The following is a 22,631-nucleotide window of genomic DNA, read 5'->3' as shown; positions in this document are numbered from 1 at the left end:
TAATACAGAGATGTTTCAGTTACTGCTGAGCAGTGCTTGCACAGAGCCAAGGTTTTTTCTGCTCCTTGTACCACCCCGCCAGTGAGTAGGGTGGGGGTGCACAAGAAGTTGGATACAGGCACAGCTGGGACAACTGACCCTGAGTAACCAAAGGGGTATTCCATACCATATGACATCACAGTACCTAAATTTGGGGGAAGAAGGAGGAAGGGAGGGACGTTTGGAGTTAGAGCATTTGTCTTCCCAAGTCACCATTACATGTGATGAAGTCCTGCTTTCCTGGGGATGGCTGAATATCTGCCTGCTCATGAGAAGTGGTGAATGAAATTCTCATTTTGCTTTGCATGTGTACACGACTCTTGCTTTTCCTGTGAAACTGTCTTTATCTTAACCCACAAGTTTTCTTGCTTCTACCCTTCTGATTCTTTTCCCTATCCCACTGGGTGGGGACTAAGTGAGAGGCTGTGTGTGGTGCTTAGTTTCTGGCTGGGGTTAAACCATGACATGCTGCCTCTTTGCTGGGGAAAGTTTATTTCTGCTAAATTTCATGTATGTTCGTGGCATTTGTGCTACTCATAATTTATCTGTAAAATAAGAATTTTGCACAAGGAGAATATTGCTAGTCAGAAACCAAAAGTTTGGCCCCATCTTTATTCATCATATTTTGCTTCTTCAGTTTAACATTATTACTGGTTAATAGGTGCACCTGAAAATCAAGCTGCATTGTAGTATCTGGTGTGTTATGTTAAATGAATCTTTTCTAGGGCAGCAAGTTTCTTTTTTTTCCTAATGAAAGAGAATACCTCATCTTTTCCAATTTTCCTATCAAACACAACCACATCATCTCGAGACACTGCCACATCCAGCTGCATCTATACTCAACTTCAATTATATGAAATTACACAACCTACTCTCAGGTCCTTTAGGTTCTCTTTTGCTGTGTGAGGCACATGCATAGTGCATTTCCTGTGAAGTGCATGATTACAAACTATTCAGTACAAGCCTGTTTTAAGTAAACAGTAAATTAAATATTGTCAGTGCTTGTTCAGACATGCTCTTATGAAAGGAAAAGAACTTCTAGATTTGGTTTCATAAAACTCTAGATTTAAGAAAGGGACAGACATAAACTAGGTATCTTTTTTCCTTTTTGACTTCTCTTGACTGGCCCAGTTGTTCAAGAGCTGGTACAAAACAGTGTATTCAGATGTCCCTACAAGGAGACTTGGGCTAGTCAAAATGCTGAAGGTAGCAAAATTTCTGTTTATTGCTCTTTATTCTAATGGAAAATTCTCGAAAACATTCTGTCACTGTAAGGTACAATGCTGCCTGAAAGACCATTAAGACTCTGTCTGAGCAACATGCCTCTTTCAACCATGCCAAATACAGGAGAAATACAGTAGAGATACAGTAGAAGTACCTCATTTTATTACTGTTCTGGCAATATTATTTTTTGCTACACCAATCAACCTGACTGCAAGGGTAAGGAAAGAGAGAAAATGGTTGCGTCCCAAAGAATTGAAGGGTTTTGTGTATTCTGTGGTGTCTATCATTCCACTACTAAAATGGTCACTACCATATGAAGAAGTATAAAATTTTATAAAAACCAGAAGCTATGAATGTGCTCTTGCAAAGTCTCCTTTCATCTCTGCCAGTTAACTTATTCCCAAGAGAAGGAAAAGCTCTTTTTTCCCAAGTGGTCAAATAGTGTTTCCATTTATTCAATAGACATTTCAAAGAGAAAATGTGTTGCCTGTATATGTTTAGGTCTGCACACAATTTATGATTACATACAGCAAGAATCCTTTTCTCTATTGTATTTTGTTCCTTTTTCTTAAAGGCAAGTATTGTGAGAAGCTCTGGGAAATGATTAAAAAATTAATCTGAGTTATCATTGGTATATTAAATGGCATAACATATAGTATATCATGTTTCCAGTTCCTTTATTACTAGATCTTAATGCTATTTGTAAAAATAAAGTAATAATAAAAAAAGAAATAAAATATTTTTTTGGCTGTTAAAGCAGAGATTCTTTGGAAACTACTAAAAATATTAGGGGAAAAAAAAAGGTTGAAAAATATTTGCTTTACAAATTAAGAATGCAGAGATCTAAAGACTGATTTGTTCTTTGAAAATGGATATAAGAGTTAACTCAGGAACACAATATTAATAGATTTGTATAAGTGCACATAAGGCCAATATATTCAATGCTGTAATTTTTTTATAGTTTCATAAATAGTGCTATCACCAACATTTCAAAGAACTCTGAAAAAAACAGAGCTCATATGTGGTGGCATAAATTTAGCGTATTTTATAGAACACTGTTACTCCAGATATAGCCTACGGGTTGTGACTTTTCATAAAACCTAATGAATGTCTAGATTTGTCAGCTGTTTCAACACAGATGCACTTTGCTGATCTAATGGAAACATTTTGAGCCCAGATCCAAAATATCAATAGCTTTTAGTATCACAAATTAGTTTGGCTATTGGGTGAATTGGGATGTGGTTCTTGATAAAAACCAGCAAGTAATTTTGTATATGTTTTTTATGATAACTGCCTCTCCAATGTCTGATGCTGAGGTTTTCTCCCTCTCGCTTTCTTTTCCCCCTTTTATTTTTTCAGAGTTTTAAGTTGAACGTAGATAGCCACTGTGCTTTAAAAGAAGCAGTGGTAGAGGAAGGACGCCAACTTCTTGAGCTTATTGTATCTCACAAATCAGGTAAATCCTTCTGAAATATTGCAAGTCTTTATGTCTCCAGACTATTAAAGAATGAAGAAGCATTGCTGTAAATTACTGCATATATTCACTTCCTTATGTATTATTAATATTTACATTATCAGATTGACCTTCAAGATTTATAAATGTTTCATATACTGCATACAATGCAGTGATACTTATAAAATGAAATACTGCCTGCAAATAGTCTGTTCATTTTATTTTGGTCTTGCTGTTCAGCTGAGTTTCAATTGAAATCACATCACTGAAAACTTCACACTGACATATTCTTTGATGTAGGTGCTATGGAAATAACATTAAGATAATGAACTAGGATTTCAAATATATATATATGTATTTACATACTCTGCATGAGTAATTGCATTGTTAAAGCTTTATTTTACCACTTAAACTAATTCTTACATTGATTTAAATATATTTATGAGGACTAGATTAAAATTAAAAATACCTTTTCCCTTTGGTTAGGCTTGTCTTTTTCTTCAGAGGCCTTAAATTGAGAGGAGGGAGAGAGATATACTGATTTCCCTTTATCCCCAACACCTCCTATACCTTTAGATGTTTGCGTGACTTGTCTACTAATAGGGTTTTAATCAGCGTATACTGCTATGGAATGCCATCTTAATTTTGGCCTACTTAACATGCTTTTCATCCAGGTTGAAGTTATTCTTTGCTATACTGTTTTCTCATCATGTTATATGTGTGCCTCTATTGTTTCGCAGCATCAGAAAGATCTGTGTAATTTGAAAGCTATAGGAAATTACTGACTTCTATGTATAGCTCCAAAAAGATAGAGAGGCCATAGCAAAGGAGGGTTGTGCATGCCATCTCAGATGTAGAAAACAGTAATGTGTAAACTACAGGAAATATTTAAAGGAGTTGGAGGTAAGGAAATTGTCTTTGGAGGATTACAAAATGTTTCAAGACAAATACTGGATATTAGAGGGGGAGATTACCAGTGTTCCTAACAGCAGAGAAATGACAGCTTATGTGGAATTTTTCTCTTGAAATTGTCAGCTGAAACTCAATCAAAATTTAACGTGATGGCTAAGAGAAATATTTTTCACTATAGCATTGTTTTGCAGGATGAACAATAGTAAAGCTTGGATTTATAGATGAGTAAACACATTAAAACTCTTCTTGCATTTATTATTTTAAATGTCCTGTGAATTATTTGAATAAAGGATAATATTTAAAGATTCTGTTGAGTTTACAGCTTCCCCTTTTTCCCCCTTCATTTTGGAGAAGGACTGAAGGACATGCTGCAGATGATTGCAAGTCAATGGAAGGAACTACAGAGGCAAATCAAACGGCAACACAGCTGGATTCTTAGGGCTCTGGATATCATCAAAGCAGAGATACTGGCTACTGATGTGTCTGCAGAGAATGAGGAAGGGACTGGGAGCCCTAAGGTAAGTGGCTTGAAGTTTGCCTTATTTCCTCTTATTTCCGTCTTCTTTTGAACTAGGCACCACTGAAGTTTTCTTTCCACCCTAAGGCTTTTCATTTCTACTGGGTAAACTTTTTTTTTATAAACAAAATGAAATGCCTTACTCTGAAACAATAAAAAATCTTAGAACTTTCAAGTTTTCCAGCAAGACCTGTCTCATTGTGTGTAGAGGGGCACGAGGGGGAACATAAAACATTTAGTAAACAAAACATAAAGCATCTTTAACATGAATAATCAGAATGCTTTTAAATTGTTTTGTTGCAACTATAAATCACTATAATCAGTGCAATCACTCAGCTCTGACATCCATTAGCCGCTTGGTTACAGCAAATTAACAAAGAAGAGAGAAAGTGATTCATTATCTCATTCCTGTTAATGACTATCAGATGCATTGCTTAATTAGGGGATGGCCATTGTAGTAGGAGGAAGGTCATATGCCTTTCCACAAATCTTTTTGCTCCAAGTTTAAGTCGTCCATAATAGTGCTTGTGTTGAATACAAGTACTTTAATGGTAAGTTATTGACACCTGCCATCATTTTGTGGATATTAATTATTAAAGAGAGCTATAGTAGGTACCAGTTGCCAAACTTAGTATTTGTAAGAGCATTTTAAATACAGACCATGCTTATTTAAATTGGTGCAAGCAGTGTAGAGATACTACACACTATAGAAACTTCTGGCTTAAGGTCCATGACCTTTCATCACCATCAGTCGTAAGCAGAGTTGTTTCCTAAGCAAAGAATATGCAAGAGAGCAATCCAATAACTCAATATCTTGCCACACATCCAGCTGAAATGTTTAGAAAAATTCATGGTTTCTGTTTCTGGAAACAACAGTGTGCTGAGTGCGTTTTCTGGTTCTGATCTTAGACAATTCTTAGCATTGGTATTCAGTGCTTCCTAGAGAGTAGTTTGTAGAGTGACCCTTGGCTATGATTGCATGAAAAGTTCTGGTGATTTCTTACTATAATTCTGCATAGCAAGAATGGTCTTAGAGATGGAGGAAGAGCCAAGGAGAAAAATGAAACAAAAATACAGGAAAACACATATATGCAGGAGACAGAATTTGAACTGATATCCCTCATCACTTGCATGATGGAAAGTGCTCCTGGGCCATATGGCTCTTCCTTCAGGAAGTAGGTGGTGGAGCAACACTTGGTTTCATAATGAGATCTCTTAAACTAAACAAACTAGCTCAAAGACAAGTTTTCATCCTGCCAGTAATATGATCCCACATCTCTGAACATCTTGCCAAATCCATGCCCAAGAGTTTAACTGCTTAATCAAAATTATAATGTAAAAAGTATTTTAAAATCCAGCCTGATTTTGCTATGAAAATTGTGGAATCCCTAGCTGGGAACTATTATATTCAAATATTTGCTCGAAAAGAGAGAAATGGAGAAAGGGTTTATGTTGCAGTACATTTTTCATATACATAGGTGATAGCTCTTTGCCCTGTGCTTTTTATCATAGAGATAGGAACCTGAAGCAATGTGTTTTTTTTGTTTGGTTGGTTTGTTTGTTTGTGTCTACAATTAAATTTTAAAAAAGTGGACCAAAAATAAGATGAAACTAAAAATATTTTCAGGTTAACTCAGTGATTAAATTACATTCCTATAAGATTCTTGTAAGTATGTGCAGTAGAGTGGTTGAATACCGTCTACTTCACGCTAGAATATTAACTAAAACTAAAATATAGTTGATAATATAGCTGCACGTTTCAGTTTACATTTGTTTCAAAAACCAAAAGGAACCTGAGAAGTGTAATAGAAAACCTAAAGATTATACCTAGAGGGTATTTTTATTTTTGCCTTTTTTTGAGAAACTACAGGAACAGTGTTGGTGTTAGAAATCTGTAAAGAAATAGGAAAAGAGGGAATTTCAAAGACCCTAGGAAAATTTTCCCTTAGGACTTTTAAAAACATGTTTTCATAGCACTGTGGCATTTTTAATGAGAGCAGTGAAGAGTGGGAGCAGGAAACGGATGTTCTAGAAATATATTGTCAACATTAGTAGTCAAGAATTCAGATTTTGCTTAGGAAATTTTTCATTTTATGGTGTGTAAGTTTCGTAGTGGTGCTATAGAAGACTTAGGATTGATTTTAAACATTGCTGATGCCTAAGCTCTTCTAAAATATTGCATTCTCTGTAAAATATTAGGAAAACAGTCAGTTATCTAAGTATTTACTAAAACTATTATTCTGTCATTTTTATAAATGAAGAATTGATGACTGTATTCAGTTTAAATTGAAGGATATAAAGTTTTGCCTTCTTACTCCATTGAGAAGTGCTTTTAAAAATTACACATTCCAACAAGTACTGATCGAACATTATGATTAGTACATGAGACATACAATACACTACTGTCCTGAATCTTGAGACACTTAGCTACAGTATGTGTTTTCTTTTGATGGAAATAGTAAGTAATATTCTAAAATATCTGGAAAATAGGATGAATGTTTTCATATATGTGTGTATTTTTCATTTTTTCACCTTCTGAAGATGTCTGAGACCACTTGTTTTTTGTAAGTGATCTCTTAAATTGTGTCACTTCTGCATCACGAAAAGACTACTGGAACAGTATTGCTTTCAATAAACACTAAAGAGTGGTATTGAAAAAAACATGATGTACTTTCTTATCTAGTGGCTGTGAGTGTAAATGCCCAAATATTACCCTGATCTATTTTACTCATAGTTTGGTGGAAAAATTCATTGCTTTCTGAAGAGCCTGCAAATTAGTCTTGTAACTGATGTCCTTTAAAAGCATACAAATCTTAATAGCATTTGCCCATAGTACACATTCTCCTTCACTGAACCATATTATTACCGTATTATTGTATGGAATAATATTCTTAGGGTCAGTTGCAAGTTCTGCTCCCAGCATGCATTTGTACAGTTAGTTCATTACTATAATTTTTGAGATCTGCATAAGTTTGTTCTGCAAGTAAATGTTTGAATTAAGTTCCGTGGGTTGTTTTGGTAAAAGCTTAAGAGTATAACATCAGAACTTAAAGGCTGGTAGGTCAAAAGAATAATGGTATACTCTGCAAATATATATATAGTTTTTACTTCTGGACATGTTTATTTCCAGAATAATTGCTTTATTACTGAAAAACATTTCTTATTTTCCATTCCAGCTTCAGAAAACTAAGCATGTAACTCGTTAAGACACTGGACTTAATACATAGAACATTGAAATCTGACTTAGTTGTTCCAGGTAAAAAAAAAAGTCTTGGGAAGAATGTGTTAACTCTAAAATAGACTTGTCAATGGGTTAATGATAGAAGCAGTCAGGATTTGAAGAGTATTGGAGGAAGAGGTAAAAACACATTTAACAAAGTAAACCGAAAGTCACAGAAATAGTAGGTGGCTCAGGAGCAGAATTTGAAGTGGTTAAACAGGCCTTTGTATGAAGCGAAAAAGAAAACCAGTGTAATTTCCTCTTGATATGTAATTAAACATCACACACTTCCAGGATCATTTCCCACTCAGTTGCATATAATTTTACAGCTTTTACAATCATTCTAAACAAACACTCTTCAGTACACAGAAAAGTGACTTTCATTTAAAAATTGAAACTTGGTGAAGCTGTTTAGTATCGATCACTATTTGGGATTCTGGAAATACTGCTTCACAGGCAGTTTTATAGTGACACTGGTCTCAGACCTAGTGGGTGGACCAAACACCACAGTCCAGAAAAATTATATCCTGGTCAGTCTGTTAATATGAAGATGAATTTGTGAAATGGACAACAGAACAGAGTAAAGTTTAGAGAATGGTAACAGTCTTTTCTTTTTTACTTCAGTCTTGTAACTTGTCCTGGCAATTCAATCAGGCTGCTATGATTGCCACGGTTAGATTAATACTTTGATATAAAAGGAATATACAAATGAAGTGTTTTGGTATCTTTGTGATTAGTGCAGAGAAATATTATATTTGTGAGTAGATAATTTTCTTTTCCTCAAAGTCTTTTATCAACTCTGTATTTCATGAGTATGGTGCATGGGCTGTAATATTAAAAGCAACATACCAGTACTTTTTTCTGATTTCTTTCATTATTTAAAAACAGGGGAAGTTTATTACTGGGCAGATTTAAATATTACTGACAGATAACAGAGACCATGAATTCTAGCATTCTGAGAATCTAGTATTTTTACTTACATAACCACTTGGAAAACTTTTTGGTGTCCAATGTATGCAATTGGAGTATTGCATATATTATTGTAGTGGGTTGTGCTTTGAAGTTGTCAAATGGCATATGTAACTGGCCTTCATTTTCTTCTCCTTCACTTGTTTCTAGTGGAAGGGCAGGAATAACATATAATAGAAGGATCATTTTACTTAGCTTGCTGGAGTTACTTAAATCGCAGCAGAATTTTAAAACTTTACATCTCGAATTGAATTTATTTAACTTACAGTCTCTCTCTATTTTTCCACATGCATAAAGTCAGGATCAGACTTGTGGATTAAATCCTGTGTCTCATGTTTGTAACACTGTGGAATAAAATGTCAAATAAATAACCATTACTTATTCAGTAACAATTTGAAAAAATAATGAAATGGAAATAAGACTTTCATCTCTGTCATACAGACATATGGAAAGGGCTTTTCATCTGGTGATACACATGCCACTCTGGTCTATCTTTGTCGCATGGCTTAATCAAGTCTTTTTTTTGGAAAAGAAAAGTTGGTATTTGTGCTTTAGAAGAAGTAATTCTTTCTTCTAATGTGTCCATAATGAGCCACATTCCCATCTAAATATGGGAGAGTTTTATCTCATGAGTGCTACACCTCGTAGATGAGACATTAAACTGAAGTTCTAACCACCTTTACCCAGGCTTACTTCCAGTATCAGTAATTACCATCTGCCGCCTTAATTCTTTGCAGTTTCAGCTGAATGTGTTAGTCTCTTCTGTTCAGAAAAACTGGATAGTCTTGGGCACAGTTAAAAAGTTGTTACCTTTCACTGGTGAAAACAATACCTTATAATATCCTGCGACGTATTTCTGTGCTGCACAGTATTACAGCAAGTCTGCGGTTCACCATTCACTACTTCAAAGACAATAATAGGGAAGTGCTCTCCTGTAATTAGAATAGAAAGCTCTGATTGAGGCATAGTCTTATATTGTTGAATATTTAAAATGCTATCTGTACATAAATACTATTATTGTGCCTAACAGCTGAACAGTTTTAAAGCATTCATGTAATATTTCAATTCTGAATCTTTGGAAACTTTGGGAGTCTAGACTAAAGATACTGTCATCTCAGTCTTAAGTACAAATGATGCCATGAATTCTGCTGTACTAGAAAAAAAATAATCGCAGTTATTATTTTGCTTGGCTTTAGGTATTTCAGTATATGATATTACAGTAGTCTTGATCTGTCAGCTTCTACGGTGGGGATTTGAACCATATATGATTTGGACAAAGGGATAAAAAGGGTAGTGGTATTTACAAAATCCTTCTGTAAATCAATAGACATAATTTTGGTTTTGTGAGGAATAGGCCTGTCTTTTAGTGCTTTTACTGGAGCATGTGAAACATGACTGAGTTCTTTTGATATTGTTATCCAAATAGAGGATTGAAAACATCCATTAAGAATTTCCAAGCTAATCAAAACAAGCTATGTTGATGTAACAATGAAAAGAATCAAAAAAGGAAGCAAGAAGAAGGAAACTTTGTGTCTTTTAGCACAGTTAGACACTTCAAGTTCCTCAGTTTTCTAGTTTTTAATACCTTGCTTAATAAGTTTAATTTTAATATTACAGACATCATCTAGATTGTGCACAGACCTACCTATCATTGTAAACAAAAGTATCTTCAGGAAGGATTTGAGAGATGACACCATAATTATACACACCATTTTAGAGTGGATGAATAAAAGGAAAGAGAAAAATGGTTTAAAATAAGTTTGAAAGCAGAAACTAGCATTGCTGGAGAGAGTCTGGATATGGATTATTGAATGGGACTGACATATAGAGAGTCTTTGTTGAAGAATATGGAAGAAAGGGATCTACTGAAGGGTATGAAAGATGTGACTGTGGCAACTGAGCAGAAAAGCTTTGTTTACTGTAGTACTATATCAGACCCTGAGAGTTAGTTGAAATATTTTGTGTGATAATTTTAGTATAGATAGAAAGAAAACAGAGTTTTAGTACTGTTTAGTACCTTTCTGGTACAGGGGTTTTATTGAAAAAGCCAGTGCCTTGACAAGAATGTGTCTCATCATACTTTGAAGCAAAATTATCTTCAACTAAGCAGAAGCTTTCAAAAACAGAGGCAAAGCCAAAGTAACCATGTAATCTTTCAAGCACAGAATATTTCCTTTAAGCTTCTAAGCATATACAATCTTAAGTTGATGTTTCATACAGAATAATATTCATAAAGCTGCCATGATTCTTCTCTCTTGTATTTTGTATTTTTGTGCTTTGTTAAAATACTTTAACTGAGCTAGCAATTTTTGGGTGATTTTAAGTCTCCAAGCTGATAAAATATGAACTTTTGTGTCATTAGACCATGGCCTTTTTACCAAACACAGGCATAAGCAAACTGGACCTTAAAGTCTTCCCTTGGTCAGCTCTTTTGCAAGGGCTTACTCCTCAACACACCCTGAAAGGAAGCAGGTGTCAGAACTAATTTTCTTCTTCCAGAGGGAGAATGTTGCATTTCATATGGCTGTTCATAAGGATTTACACAGCTGAGATCTTCCAGGAAAGACTGTAAATAAAATTATGTCCTTGTTAACCTCCTCTTGTGCCTCTGTGAGCCAGTTATGGATTGTGGTGGTGGTTGGTTACTTCATAGAGAAAGAGGACGTGTGGTTCTCTCCTACTGCCTTCCTCCCCACTTGCTGGAAATTCACAGCCTGTATTACTGAGGCCGACTAGGATGAATCTAACCCAATGTTTTGAGGATAAAATGTTGCAATAATAACTACACTTTTGTTGCATGATAACTCCTGGCTAAGGTGCTGGATTATGCATGTGGGCTTGTAAATGGATTGGCAACACTAGACCACTGCTTTTAGAAGTAATTTTCAGTTGATAGATGATTTTAAGTGTTACATATCTGCAAGAGCTCTATTCTGAAAATGTTTCTTTTGTTCAAATAGTCATAGTTTTTTTCCAGAATGATTGAAAGCAAGTGCATCAAAGGTTCAAAAAAAAAAAGGGGCTGTTAGATGTATTATCAGGTTCCACATGGTAGATTCACTGTTGTTTATTGGAAGCTGTTTCTCTTGAGTACTTAATTGTATGCTTTTTAGTCGGCAGGAGGAATGGTTTTGTGTTTAATTCAGAACCTCTCTTTACGGAAAAAGGAATGAATCTAAGCAGTCACTGGACTGCAGTAAGAGATGACAAATGAATAATAGCTCCACCCTAAACCTCGTCTTTCAGGTTATATGAGCCCTGGTAAAACTTCTCTATATCAGAAGTTAACTAAATATTTTTCTAGTTTTTCAAGAAATGACGTCCCTGAAGTCTTGGTCAAGAAAATCTGGGTCCCATTTTAGCTCAGAGAGATTGTTTTCTCATATATCCATCAGTGTCCTGCAAATTCTATATGACAGTGTTGTTTTCATAGTATCTAAAATAATTTCAATCATTTTTAACAAGTTGAATTTCTAAAAAGTAGCAAAGATTCTAATATTATTTCATTAAATCTGACAACAACCTTATTCATTATCTCACTACCAAGTATAAAATTGAGAGTGCCACACTTTAAAAATAATATTTTTTGCAGCTCTAAATTGTATCTACTATTGAGCACAATATTCAATCCTGTTATGAAACATAGGTGCTTTTTTAACCAGCACATTTACTGCAAAAATATCAAAAATCATATTTGAATTGAAGATGTGAACAAGGACCCTGAGGTATCTGTGCTATTTATAATATACTTCTACAATTTTTACACCTTGGTAATTCCAAATATTTTATATTGATTGCTTTTGGCAACTATTGGCTCTTTAACAGCCATCTCTGTTAGTAGGAGCAGTTATGCTTACATAGTTAGCAAAGAAATGATGACTTTTTACTTCAGGAATGAGAAAGGCTACTTTCTATTAAAACATAGATCAAGTTCAGTGTGAAAGATGTTTTAAATCTAAATCTCTCCACTGAGAACAAGTGCAGACTGAGAACTTGATGAGAACAGATATTTAAACTGACTTACACCCAAGGGCCAAATTTTATCATAATGCTATTTGAATCGAACATTATTACCTGAAACTCTGAAAGTATGTTAGGCTGTTGTTACTTCACCTCTGTAAGTGTCTACTTCTCTATGTGGGCTCAGAATCCCATGAGCTCATTCAAGGTTTCAGACCACAGCAGAAACAGAGCTTTTTTAAAATTTGTTGTTTAAGTTCGGAAGTTGATGGAACACACTAAAATAAATCAATAAATAAGCAAGTGAAAAGAAGGAATCCTCGCTAACTGAAAATGCCTTGGTAAAACAAGTCTGTTGGGATTTAAAGATAGTGATAACTAACAAAACAAATTAGTTGAAATTCAGATCTTTTCAGTTAAGTTTCCTTTCTCATTTCTTATTCCTGCTCCCTCTCCCTCCATGCCATCTGTTGCTCCTCAAGACAGTTCAGGATTTCAACAGGATCACAAGTGAAATATAGTACAGGAGCGTGTGGGGAGACTTCTCCCAGGGTTCACTGCCAGGTCAGTCGCAGATGGCAGTGCAGGGGGGCTAAAAGTCTGGCGCTCCACAGGCATCATATCTGACTTCTGACAAATGTGGTGCTGGTCAAATCAAATGGTAAAATTTGAATGTGTCTTCTACCCATGTGTTGTTTACCAGTCATCACAATGATAAATATTTTGGCTTTTTCAGATGATGTGGCATAAGATCTAGGCATTGGACTTAAAAGGTTATTGTCTTCTGTCTCCCCTAGTCTATCTTTTTTCTAGAGCACTGTAATATCAACTCATGCCTCTCATCCTAATTACCTCTGGTAATGAAGGATTTAGTGGAGTAAACTAAGCTTACCTTCTGTACTTAGATGCTTTCTTCTTTTCTTTTTGTGACAGACTGTTCCACCATGTTTTGCTTCTGAAAAAAAATCATGTTTGAAAATATAATTTTTCCCTTTTGATATGGTCTTGTAAAAATCCTGTACTTCAAATAGTACAGCTCAATAGGGATGCTGTTGTCAATTGTCATCTCTAAAGATTGTTGTTTCTGTTAATAACATTCTAACTTTGTTTTATTAAACTTTTATTACTGGTCTGAAAACAAAAATTACTGCTTTATTCCATTAAAGAGTGACTGGCATGGCACTCCTCTGATCTTTAAAAAAAGAAATTTTACTTTCATTGTATTTGTGCATTAAATTAATGCTCCTATCTACAGAATAAACTAACTTCTTATAAATATTACTGTGCTTAATTATCAGTTAGGTATTTGAGTTTTTGCTGTTATGGTTGATGTCCGGGAGTGATTAAATGTGTAATAGAGAACAAAAGAAACATTGATGTGAACAAAGATACTATAAGATAAAGGCAAATTTTATCTTCTTCATGCTTTTATTCTTTTAAAATTATTTAAATTACTTTTATATTCAGCATGGTTTGGTGGCATTTCCCTTTGTTTTTTCCAATTCACTTCTTATTTTAGTCTTTCAGAATATTTCTAGCAATGATTTAACTTGTAGTATCTTTCAGTTCTAGTCTCAGCTGTGTACTTTAAGCATCTGTTCCTCACTACGGTGGTCACAAAAGAGAAACCAGGTAAAACAGTGTTTTAAGGAAAGATCTACTTGGACATCCTGCATTTTCAAACTGATTTATTCTTAAATGTCTTGTGGCATAGTATACTTGACTACACTTAAACTTTAAATGCAAAGTGATGTTACAGAGTTTGCTAGTTTTTTTAAGCCAATCTATTAGAAGGCAACAGAATATGGTGCTGAGTGTTGTGTGACCTGAGTTCTTTGTGTGTATCTACATTGTGAAAAAGAATAAACAACTTTTTCAGTAGGCCATTTGGTGAAATACAGACTAACATTAAAAGCCTGAAAGATGCTTATGGTAAAAGCATATGTATGTTTGTATGTTAGGTCTAGTAACTTTTGGGTAATACTTTTTTTTTTTTTTTTTTTAGTATTTTGCCTGGATTTTTACTTATGGCTTTCTTAAAGTATCTCAGATGTATCTCATTTATTGATAATTATGCTTACCCAAGGTAGTGTAACTAATGTGGGAGATACAATGGGGACTGCATCACGTTTAGCAATTTAAACTTGTTCCTTAAACACCTGGAAGTAACCACAACAAAAATATGTGTGGCAGTAGTGCACTTTGCCATGTCCCATGGGCAGCTGTAAATGTTAATGACAGTTAACCTAAGATGGCTTTAAATGCAAAATGGGTTTTCTGACCAGAAGACAGGTGGTATGCCATATTCTTTTATAATCGCCCCATAGCATGCTTTATGAACCATCATCACGCCAGAGAGAAAGAATAGCTCATCTGGGCATGTACACTTCATTTCTTCATCCTATTTTTCCTCTTTGCAGTCATGTTATAGAAAGGAGACAGGCCTTTAGCACAGAATACCTTAATCCTTGGTTTATGAGCCCTAAAAAAATCACAGGTATGGTTGATGCTGACAGTCTACATCATCCCTTACAAAATGAAAAAAAAATTTGAGGAAAAAGAAAGAAAGAAAATTGCAAAGGGGAAAGTTCAGATCTGATTAAGAGCTCAGCACCATGTGTTCTGAAATACTTTAACTTATAGCTATGATGCACAACAGAAGTTTAGAATGGTGCATTTATGATTGCTTACATTCGAGGATCACAATTTCTGTTTGGGGGAAGGGGGCAAGAAGGTGACTGAGGTCAGGTCAGCTTGTCTTTTCTGTCCTTGCTGTTGGTTTGGAAAATTTTCCTGGAGACTTACAAGGGTATTTAGTACTTGTATTACATTTTGCAGGCTGCCCTTCCTATCTTAGATGTGAGATGCAAGCAGTTAGAGCACTGTATAATCAAGTACTACTAGAACTGCAAAATATAAAGATAGATGCAAAAAATAGGGTAAATCTCTCTTTTAAAAATTCTGTGTGTAGTAAGATAAGCTTTTTCTGAATATGACAATTAATGGGTTAGTTTGAAAATCTATGGGTTTTTGTTATTAATTAGTCAAGAACAATAAGGTTTAAAAGTTCATATTTTTCTAATGTAATAAAATGTTTTTATACATTGGACAGGAAATGTATTAAGGAAATAAACAGAATAAATGTAAGTTCATTCTTCTGCTAGTTCATTTATTTGGGCATTGATTCTTACTCTTCAGTATAGATACTTCATGAAGCATCTGTATTTATCTCTTATTCCTGACATGTATTGCTACAAAGGCTTTTGTTTGTAAAGTATCAGCTAATTAAAATAAATCTAAAATTAAACATGAAAAATGTTGATTTCCAATTCAGTGAATCCTAGGAATATTATAATAAGTTTGGTTTTAATTCCTGAAAAACATATTAAAATTAACTTTTCTCCCATTTATGTAATGCATATAACTAAACTTCCTTCCTACTGTGAGACAGTTTCATTTATTGTTATTTGTAAACAGCTTAGTAAAGATGCATAGTGGATTGGTCTAGAAACTCCTTGAACAGTTTCTTTTGAAATAACACTACATACGTTAAGCTCAATTACACATCCAAACAGCCACAACACACTTTTGGTAATTTATTCATTGATTTAACATAGTACCCAGAAGAGTCATGCCTGCTGTCAATTTTGTAATATATTATGTTTTAAATATACTCATGCTCACCCATGCACGCCATTAAGGTGTGCATAAACCTGTGTTTTTCTCTCTTGACAGCTATAAATGTTTGTTATTATTACACAAAACATATGTTCATGTTGTTTTTGTCTAAATTATTCTATCTGGGGCTATAAAGTTTTAATGTTATTAGTTGCCCTTAGAATTTTAATGTTTCACTGCTGTAACCTTCTTAGGATTTCTCTGCAATTAAATAGAAACTATTTCACTACAGCCTGGAAGAACAATATATTTTATACAAATAAAAAAATCCTTCTTGCTCCATTTTCTCCCAGTGTAGTAAACTGTCTAGTTGACAAGGCTCTATGCACTGCAGTCCTACCTGTAGTATTTTCCAGAACTGAATAGAATATTATACTTTCCTGCAGTATTCTCATTAATGAAAGAACCTAACTCAAGCTATTTCAGATAGAAGGCAAGTCACAGGCAGTTTGCTTTGAAAGCCTTCTCCCTGTTCTTCTCTGTTGTCCCCTTATTCAGAAAATACAGAGGAACCTCAATCAATGTAACATTTATACTATGAAAAAAACCAAGGCTTTAGGAGATGGAGTATTAATGTGAAAAAATAATTTGGAGAAATTTCTCCTCTGTTTTCTTCTAAATAGCAGCTGTACATAGGAAAATATAAGTGTATAGCAGCAGCAACAGGAAAATGCTTCCCCCCACCTTTCAGTTTTCAAGGCCTTCTCTCTAAGGAACGAAAGCAGATGGGAATTCAGCCAGGACATTAGAAGATATTTTCTGCTTTTAAATGAGGAAAGGCCTCACTTAGGGCATTCTTTTCCATATACTGGATTAAGGCATTATATGGACTTAGTTTTTTTTCTTGTGTTTTGGGCCAAAATACCCTCTCATAGAGGAAATAAAGTAAAATTGTTCCATGCAGACTTTAAACATCTGACATTTTTTATCTTATCTCTAAGTACAGCACACTGGTGCTCCTACCAGTTTCTTCAGGCTTTATTCCACCATCTGACCATAACACTACTCATGTGAAGAGGTACAAGAGTGGTCGGAATATTCAAAATGTACTGATTAGAAGATGCTCACTCAAATTTATTAGACAAGGTTTCATTTAAGAAAAAGGAATAAGGTATTTCTAAGTGAATTTGTGCAAAATGCTTGAGATACTTCAACCTGAGAATTTGAATTGGGAAGTGTTTCATGAATCTTATATTAAAAACTGAGGAAGAGGACATAAAGGCATTAGTAACTATTAGTATTTTTGAAGCACAACATATGTAAACATCATAACGCCTTTTGAAAAAAAGGTAATTTTCCCAGAGAAAGGAACTGAGGCAAAGAGGGGGAAGAGCTTTCCCCACAGCCACAGGATGAGTTGTTAGGCCAGCTGGAATTAGAATTCAGAAGTTTTGTCTTCCAGGCTTGTGTTGAGCTGACTGACCCAGTAATTCTCACACTTCTACAGTAACATCCTTTAACATTTAATGCTTCCAGGACTCTGCCAAAAAGATTTCTTTCATTATGAAATTTAATTCTGTCCCCCCAAATTTAATTTGTCTTGCCTGTTTTCCTTGCTCTTCTTTATTTGTTCTTTCATTCACTTTTTCCTTTGGCTTCCATTATGCTCCCGAATATTTCTGTCTTTTTATAATTAATTCTTCTTTTTCCTCCGTTTTCCACACGCTGTTAAAGAATTGTGTCTTTTCATCCCCAACAATATTTCTCTTTTTATTCCTCATTATTCCTAGGTATCTCAAACCTGTCTTCAGAACTGCTCTGTTTTACAGGGCCACAGTTGCAGCTCACAAACATTGTTTCATGCATCCTAATTTTCAAGATTTTAATTATGTCTGAAGGTTTTCCAATTATATGGTGAACTTCTGCATTGGAAAGAATAAGACCACAGCCTTCTCTACTCAGAACTAAAAAGCTTACAATAGAAAAAAATGTACCATTTGTTGAAGAATAGAGATAACAGGGGAAAAGCAGTGTGTCAAGGTTCTTGGTTAAACAATAATCTCTTACAGAGCACTCATTACTGCTAAATAATTGCCTGTGTTGGGAGAAAGGTTTCTATGTGAAGAGAGGTTCAAGAAGGTCAGTTATCTAGTAGTAATGACCATAGCGGTCATTAAAGGGTATTAATGCTATTAAGAACAGAACTTTAACTTTTTATTGAAGTTTTTATTTAAATTATATTAACTTTGATTCAACTTTTAATTGAGGTGCAACCATCCAAATTCTGTAGTCAGGAACCAAGAAGTAATGAACATAAAATTACATGTTCTTCTGATAGGCTGATAGGTCTTTAATATATTATAATTTCAGGAGTCTCTACAGAGCAGTTATTAGTATTAAACTATTCAGAGGTATTCTATTAGAATTAGGGCTGGGTGATTGATTCAGGAAAAAATCCCATCTTGACCCATAGCAAATGCAGACAGTATATTTTCTGAATTAAAAAGAACTTCTTTTCATAAATATAGTTGCATGCAATCTCAAAACAGTTGCTAAGTTAAAGTAGTCTTATGGTTCCTAAAATGCTCTGGCTTATAAACCTGATGCATGGTGGCAGCAGTGCTGATTTCATTCTGAATTGAATTTATAGTTCCATACTACGTTCAGTGCTTGTTGTATAGAGAATCTCAAGCTGAAAGTACGTAGGGACAGTACTACTGCTGTCTTTCCAGACACTACAAGAACCAGAATCAGGGTATGGCAGGGGCTCCCAGGAACTGGAAACACGAGCTACTACATGGAAGGACTGAGCTAGTACCAAGTAGCCCTCCTGGTCCAACTTTTTGTGTCGTCTTTTTCCCTAGGACATTTCAGGAATAAGCTACTGAGTAAGTCTAAAGGGCTGAAGCACTGGAGAAGAGATGTGAGACTGGAAAATTAACTCTTAGGGATCCAGAGGAGTATCACTTGTCATGCCACCTTCTACTCTTGCAACAGAATTTTTTGTCCTTGCCTGTCAAACCTGACGATACAGTAACATGCTGTAAAATGAAAAATCAAACCCATCATACAAACAGAACAAAATACTAAACACTGCTTCATTCACATGGAGGAATGATAAGCAAAGAAATGGCTGATGTATGATAGGAGTTAATCGCATTGCCAAGTGCATGTCTGGGTGGGTGCTGAGACTTGGGTAAGAAAGGAACAGCATAGCCTGCTGAGGACTGCAAGCTGAACAGTATCCTCCATGCTGTCATGGCAACTTTTCAAGGTACAACTTCAGAGCCAAAAGCTATATTGTATTTATGAAAAACGATGACATTAAGAGAGATCTAGCAGTCTTATAAAGTTGCAAGGAGGAAAGAATCTCAGGGTAAGGCATTTGTAACAAAGGAGAACATGCTATCCAAAAGATTTTTTGCTGCTTTTATATGAATGCTTCAAATAAAGCAAATTATGTCAAACAGTCATTATTTATTGCCTTATTATCTGAAAGGTTTTTTTTGTGGTGAGGAAAAGTGCCAATTGACCTTACTACAGGAAAAAATTTCTGGGTTTTGGAAATGTTCTGGGTGTTTTCAAAACTTCCAAGACAATATTAAACTTTCAGTTCCATAGTTTCTTATATATTTCTGTAGTTTCATCAAGTGGAGTTATGTACCATTCTATGAAAACATCTTCTGCTTCTAAAATACTTTGAACTTGTTTTCTAATAATTACAGACTTGGAGAATACTTTGTATTAAGTTGGCCTACTGCCATTTTCTTGCAGAGAAATTTGCCATAAGAACTGATAATGGATTTTTTCTTCTTAAAAAAAAAAAACTTCTTTGCGTTTTTGGTAGGAAGCCAGGTTTGTGCCATTTAGACATGTCACATCATTATGAAAACATCATTCATCATAACACAATGACAGTGTGTTCTGATGAGCTGCTGACTCCTCTTGAAAAATTGTAAAGTGGTGTGTGCATATTGCCATGCAAAGAACTACTTCGGTATTACAGAATATTTTTCTGGGGCTGCCTGGTGGAATGGTCTAATGTATTACCCTTGTAACTGGGAGAAGATAGGTTCTAAAAGGTGATGTGCAAGTCTTTGTAGTTCTAATTCATAGGTACATGACATTTTCAAAAAAATCATAGAAGGAAGTATTAATAGACATTCCATAAGGTCATTTAGCCCTCTTCCCTGCCCAATGCACAAAAAGTTAAAAAGCATCTGAACTGTTTCTGCTGTTTTTCTGTTTTCTTACAATCAGCCAGTGGTGGGTATTCTGTGACATCCAAAACAATTTATTCCAGTGCTTAGCAAACTTGAAAGCTTTTTCTTACTCTCTTGACTAAATTTACCTTACAGCAGTTTATACACGGTTGTTCTTGTTCTATCCCCAGAAGACACAGAGAATCATTACTTTATCCTGCATGGCAAGCTCTGGTGTATTTGAAGATCACCATCAATTTGCTATTCTATTTCACAGTGTACGGGCTTGTTCTGTCAAACCGTAATCAGAGTATAAAACTAATAATAAATGGAAGTCAAGATAAATATCTTTCATGTTAAACACAAACAAAAGAAGTGTTATCCTCTAAGGCCTAGGGTGTTTTAATACTTTGCTGTTCAAAACTACTATTTTCTTAAGTAGACAAGTCTTTCTGGCCAACCTCTTTATTAGGACAAAATTTCTTTTCCTTTGGTGACTATGTGGAAATATTCCTTGATTGTATAAGGAATGAACTCCTGTATTTAACTTGCTACTAAACAACTGTTTACTCAAAGAGCTGTACACTTTCTCTCCTACTCCTTTTGTTGATGCTTTAAATTCTCCTCAGTGTGTAATGTACCTTCCTCTGGACCTTACGTCCCATAGTAATATGTATGTTTAAAAAAATACAGGCTAAGTCAGTTGTTTTCAGTTTTTACTATGTCTTGACTAACCCCAATGTCACTAGCAGTTAATGTCTTTGGAATATTTCATCCACAGGGTTCTCCTTTTAAGGAGACCTTAATAGAAGACAAATAGATGAGTAGTTGGGGAGGTGGAGCACTGGCCAGATAATAGCAAAAATACTGTATAGTACTCACCACTGAAGTATTAGCACATGCATTTATCTATGTTACGATGTTATTAAAGATAAACATAAGTAGAGTTAAGAAAGTTCTCAAAGGCTTCCAGAATTGTGATGTCTGTAGAAACATACCATGAATAATGATAACAAAAATTGTTGGTGGTAGGAGTTTGGACAAATGGGAGAAAACAACAATAGAAAGTGTAGACACTCCATGTGTGCATTGTGGTAGCTAAAAATTAGGGGTCAAACTCATGTTTTTTGAAATATTTACAGTCCTTTCTCATTTGCCTGTTGGAACTGTGTAGTCTGGAGTAAAGAATTTGTGGAGAAGGAAGATGTCTGAAGCAGGCTGAATATGATGAAAAATTGAAAAAGCAATGATAAAAATATAAGGAATTGAAGCAATATAAAGCAAAATAATGTGTCAAGAAATAAGGTTGCTATCTTTTCCTGTTTAATGACTATCCTATCTAAACAAGGAAGAGGGCTCTAAGCTTGCTGGAAACAGAGCTGCTCTGCATTACCTGTCATGAATGGGTATTCTTAGTTTTCAGAGGCAGTAAAGCAATGGGGAACATGCATGACACCACCAAATGATGCAGTTATGAATAATAACGAAGATGTATCTGGAGAAGTTACAGTTATGAAAACACATGGGAAGAATAGGCTAGGAAGACCTAAAGCTTACTTCCCTGGTGCAAGCTGATGCTGAGATCAGAGCTCTCCTGGCAAAGCTAAGCTGCTCTCAGAAGCTTTTCCCAGAGGAGTGGTAGAGATGGGGGCTGTATAAGCAGTCTGGAATGAGTAATAATGCCCATCCTCTGGTAGTACCAGGGTGTATGGTGTACTTCATGTTTCTCTGGGTTTAAAGTGTGCCGTGCTAAATAAAATAATGTAAATTTTAATACTGTCTAGTCTATTTTGAGAATTTTGTGGAAGATCAGCTTGAGTAGAGTTCCTTCCTTATAAGAACACTAATAATATTATCCCCAAAAGAATGGAAAAAACCCCACCTTTAAAAATCATTGACTATATGAATAAATCAGTCATCTTTTGACAACTGTCATATGAACTGTTAGGCTCACGTATGCTATGTGAGCAATATTGTCAGAAAAGTCAAATGACCACATGTACTGATTTTTAACTGTAATTGAAATAGCTTAGTGTCACATGGTATCTGGTTCTGATTTGTGACTTTGATTTGTAGAGATTGTGAACTAATCTTGCCATCACATGTTACATTTGTAAACCAAAGTTTTAAATTGTGCTGATCAGACATATGTAGAAAATCACAGCTGCACTGCAGACTTGCACCTGTGCCTGGATTTCATCTTTTCTAGTCCCTATTCAGGGCACATGTATAAGCTATGAGAAAATTATGGTGTGGGAAACCTGTATTAGTAGTATGTGTTGATGCCTTAAGATGCCTCCTAGAAGCAGAGACTAGACAGGAGTAAGGGAATAAAAGTAGGTATTTATTTGAAAGGCCTTCAAAGGTACCCCCTGGGGAGCCAGAAGCTATTGCCAAGATGGACCCCAAGATGGATGGCAGGTCACAAGTTCTTCACACTTTTATAGGTTTGGTTCATTTGCATATCAGGGTTAATTCTCCAATTAAAGCTTCAGTTTAATGATGTAATTTCCCCTC

General features: G+C 35.0%; 1 protein-coding gene across 4 annotated transcripts in view; it reads left to right on the top strand.

Moving 5' to 3' along the window:
- AKAP6 (A-kinase anchoring protein 6) overlaps window positions 1-22,631 on the top strand; it is a 269,501-nt gene that overhangs the window by 127,626 nt on the left and 119,244 nt on the right. For 3 of the 4 annotated variants that reach the window (XM_048306921.1, XM_048306920.1, XM_048306923.1), the window contains exons 6-7: window positions 2,623-2,719; window positions 3,980-4,146. In XM_048306921.1, the coding sequence (XP_048162878.1) occupies window positions 2,623-2,719; window positions 3,980-4,146 (264 nt within the window). The remainder of the gene's footprint in view (window positions 1-2,622; window positions 2,720-3,979; window positions 4,147-22,631) is intronic. The other variant, XM_048306922.1, reaches the window with a different exon arrangement.

The sequence above is a fragment of the Corvus hawaiiensis genome, chromosome 6, assembly GCF_020740725.1.
Source record: "Corvus hawaiiensis isolate bCorHaw1 chromosome 6, bCorHaw1.pri.cur, whole genome shotgun sequence".
NCBI lineage: Eukaryota > Metazoa > Chordata > Aves > Passeriformes > Corvidae > Corvus > Corvus hawaiiensis.
This window is presented reverse-complemented; position numbering and strand designations above follow the sequence as displayed.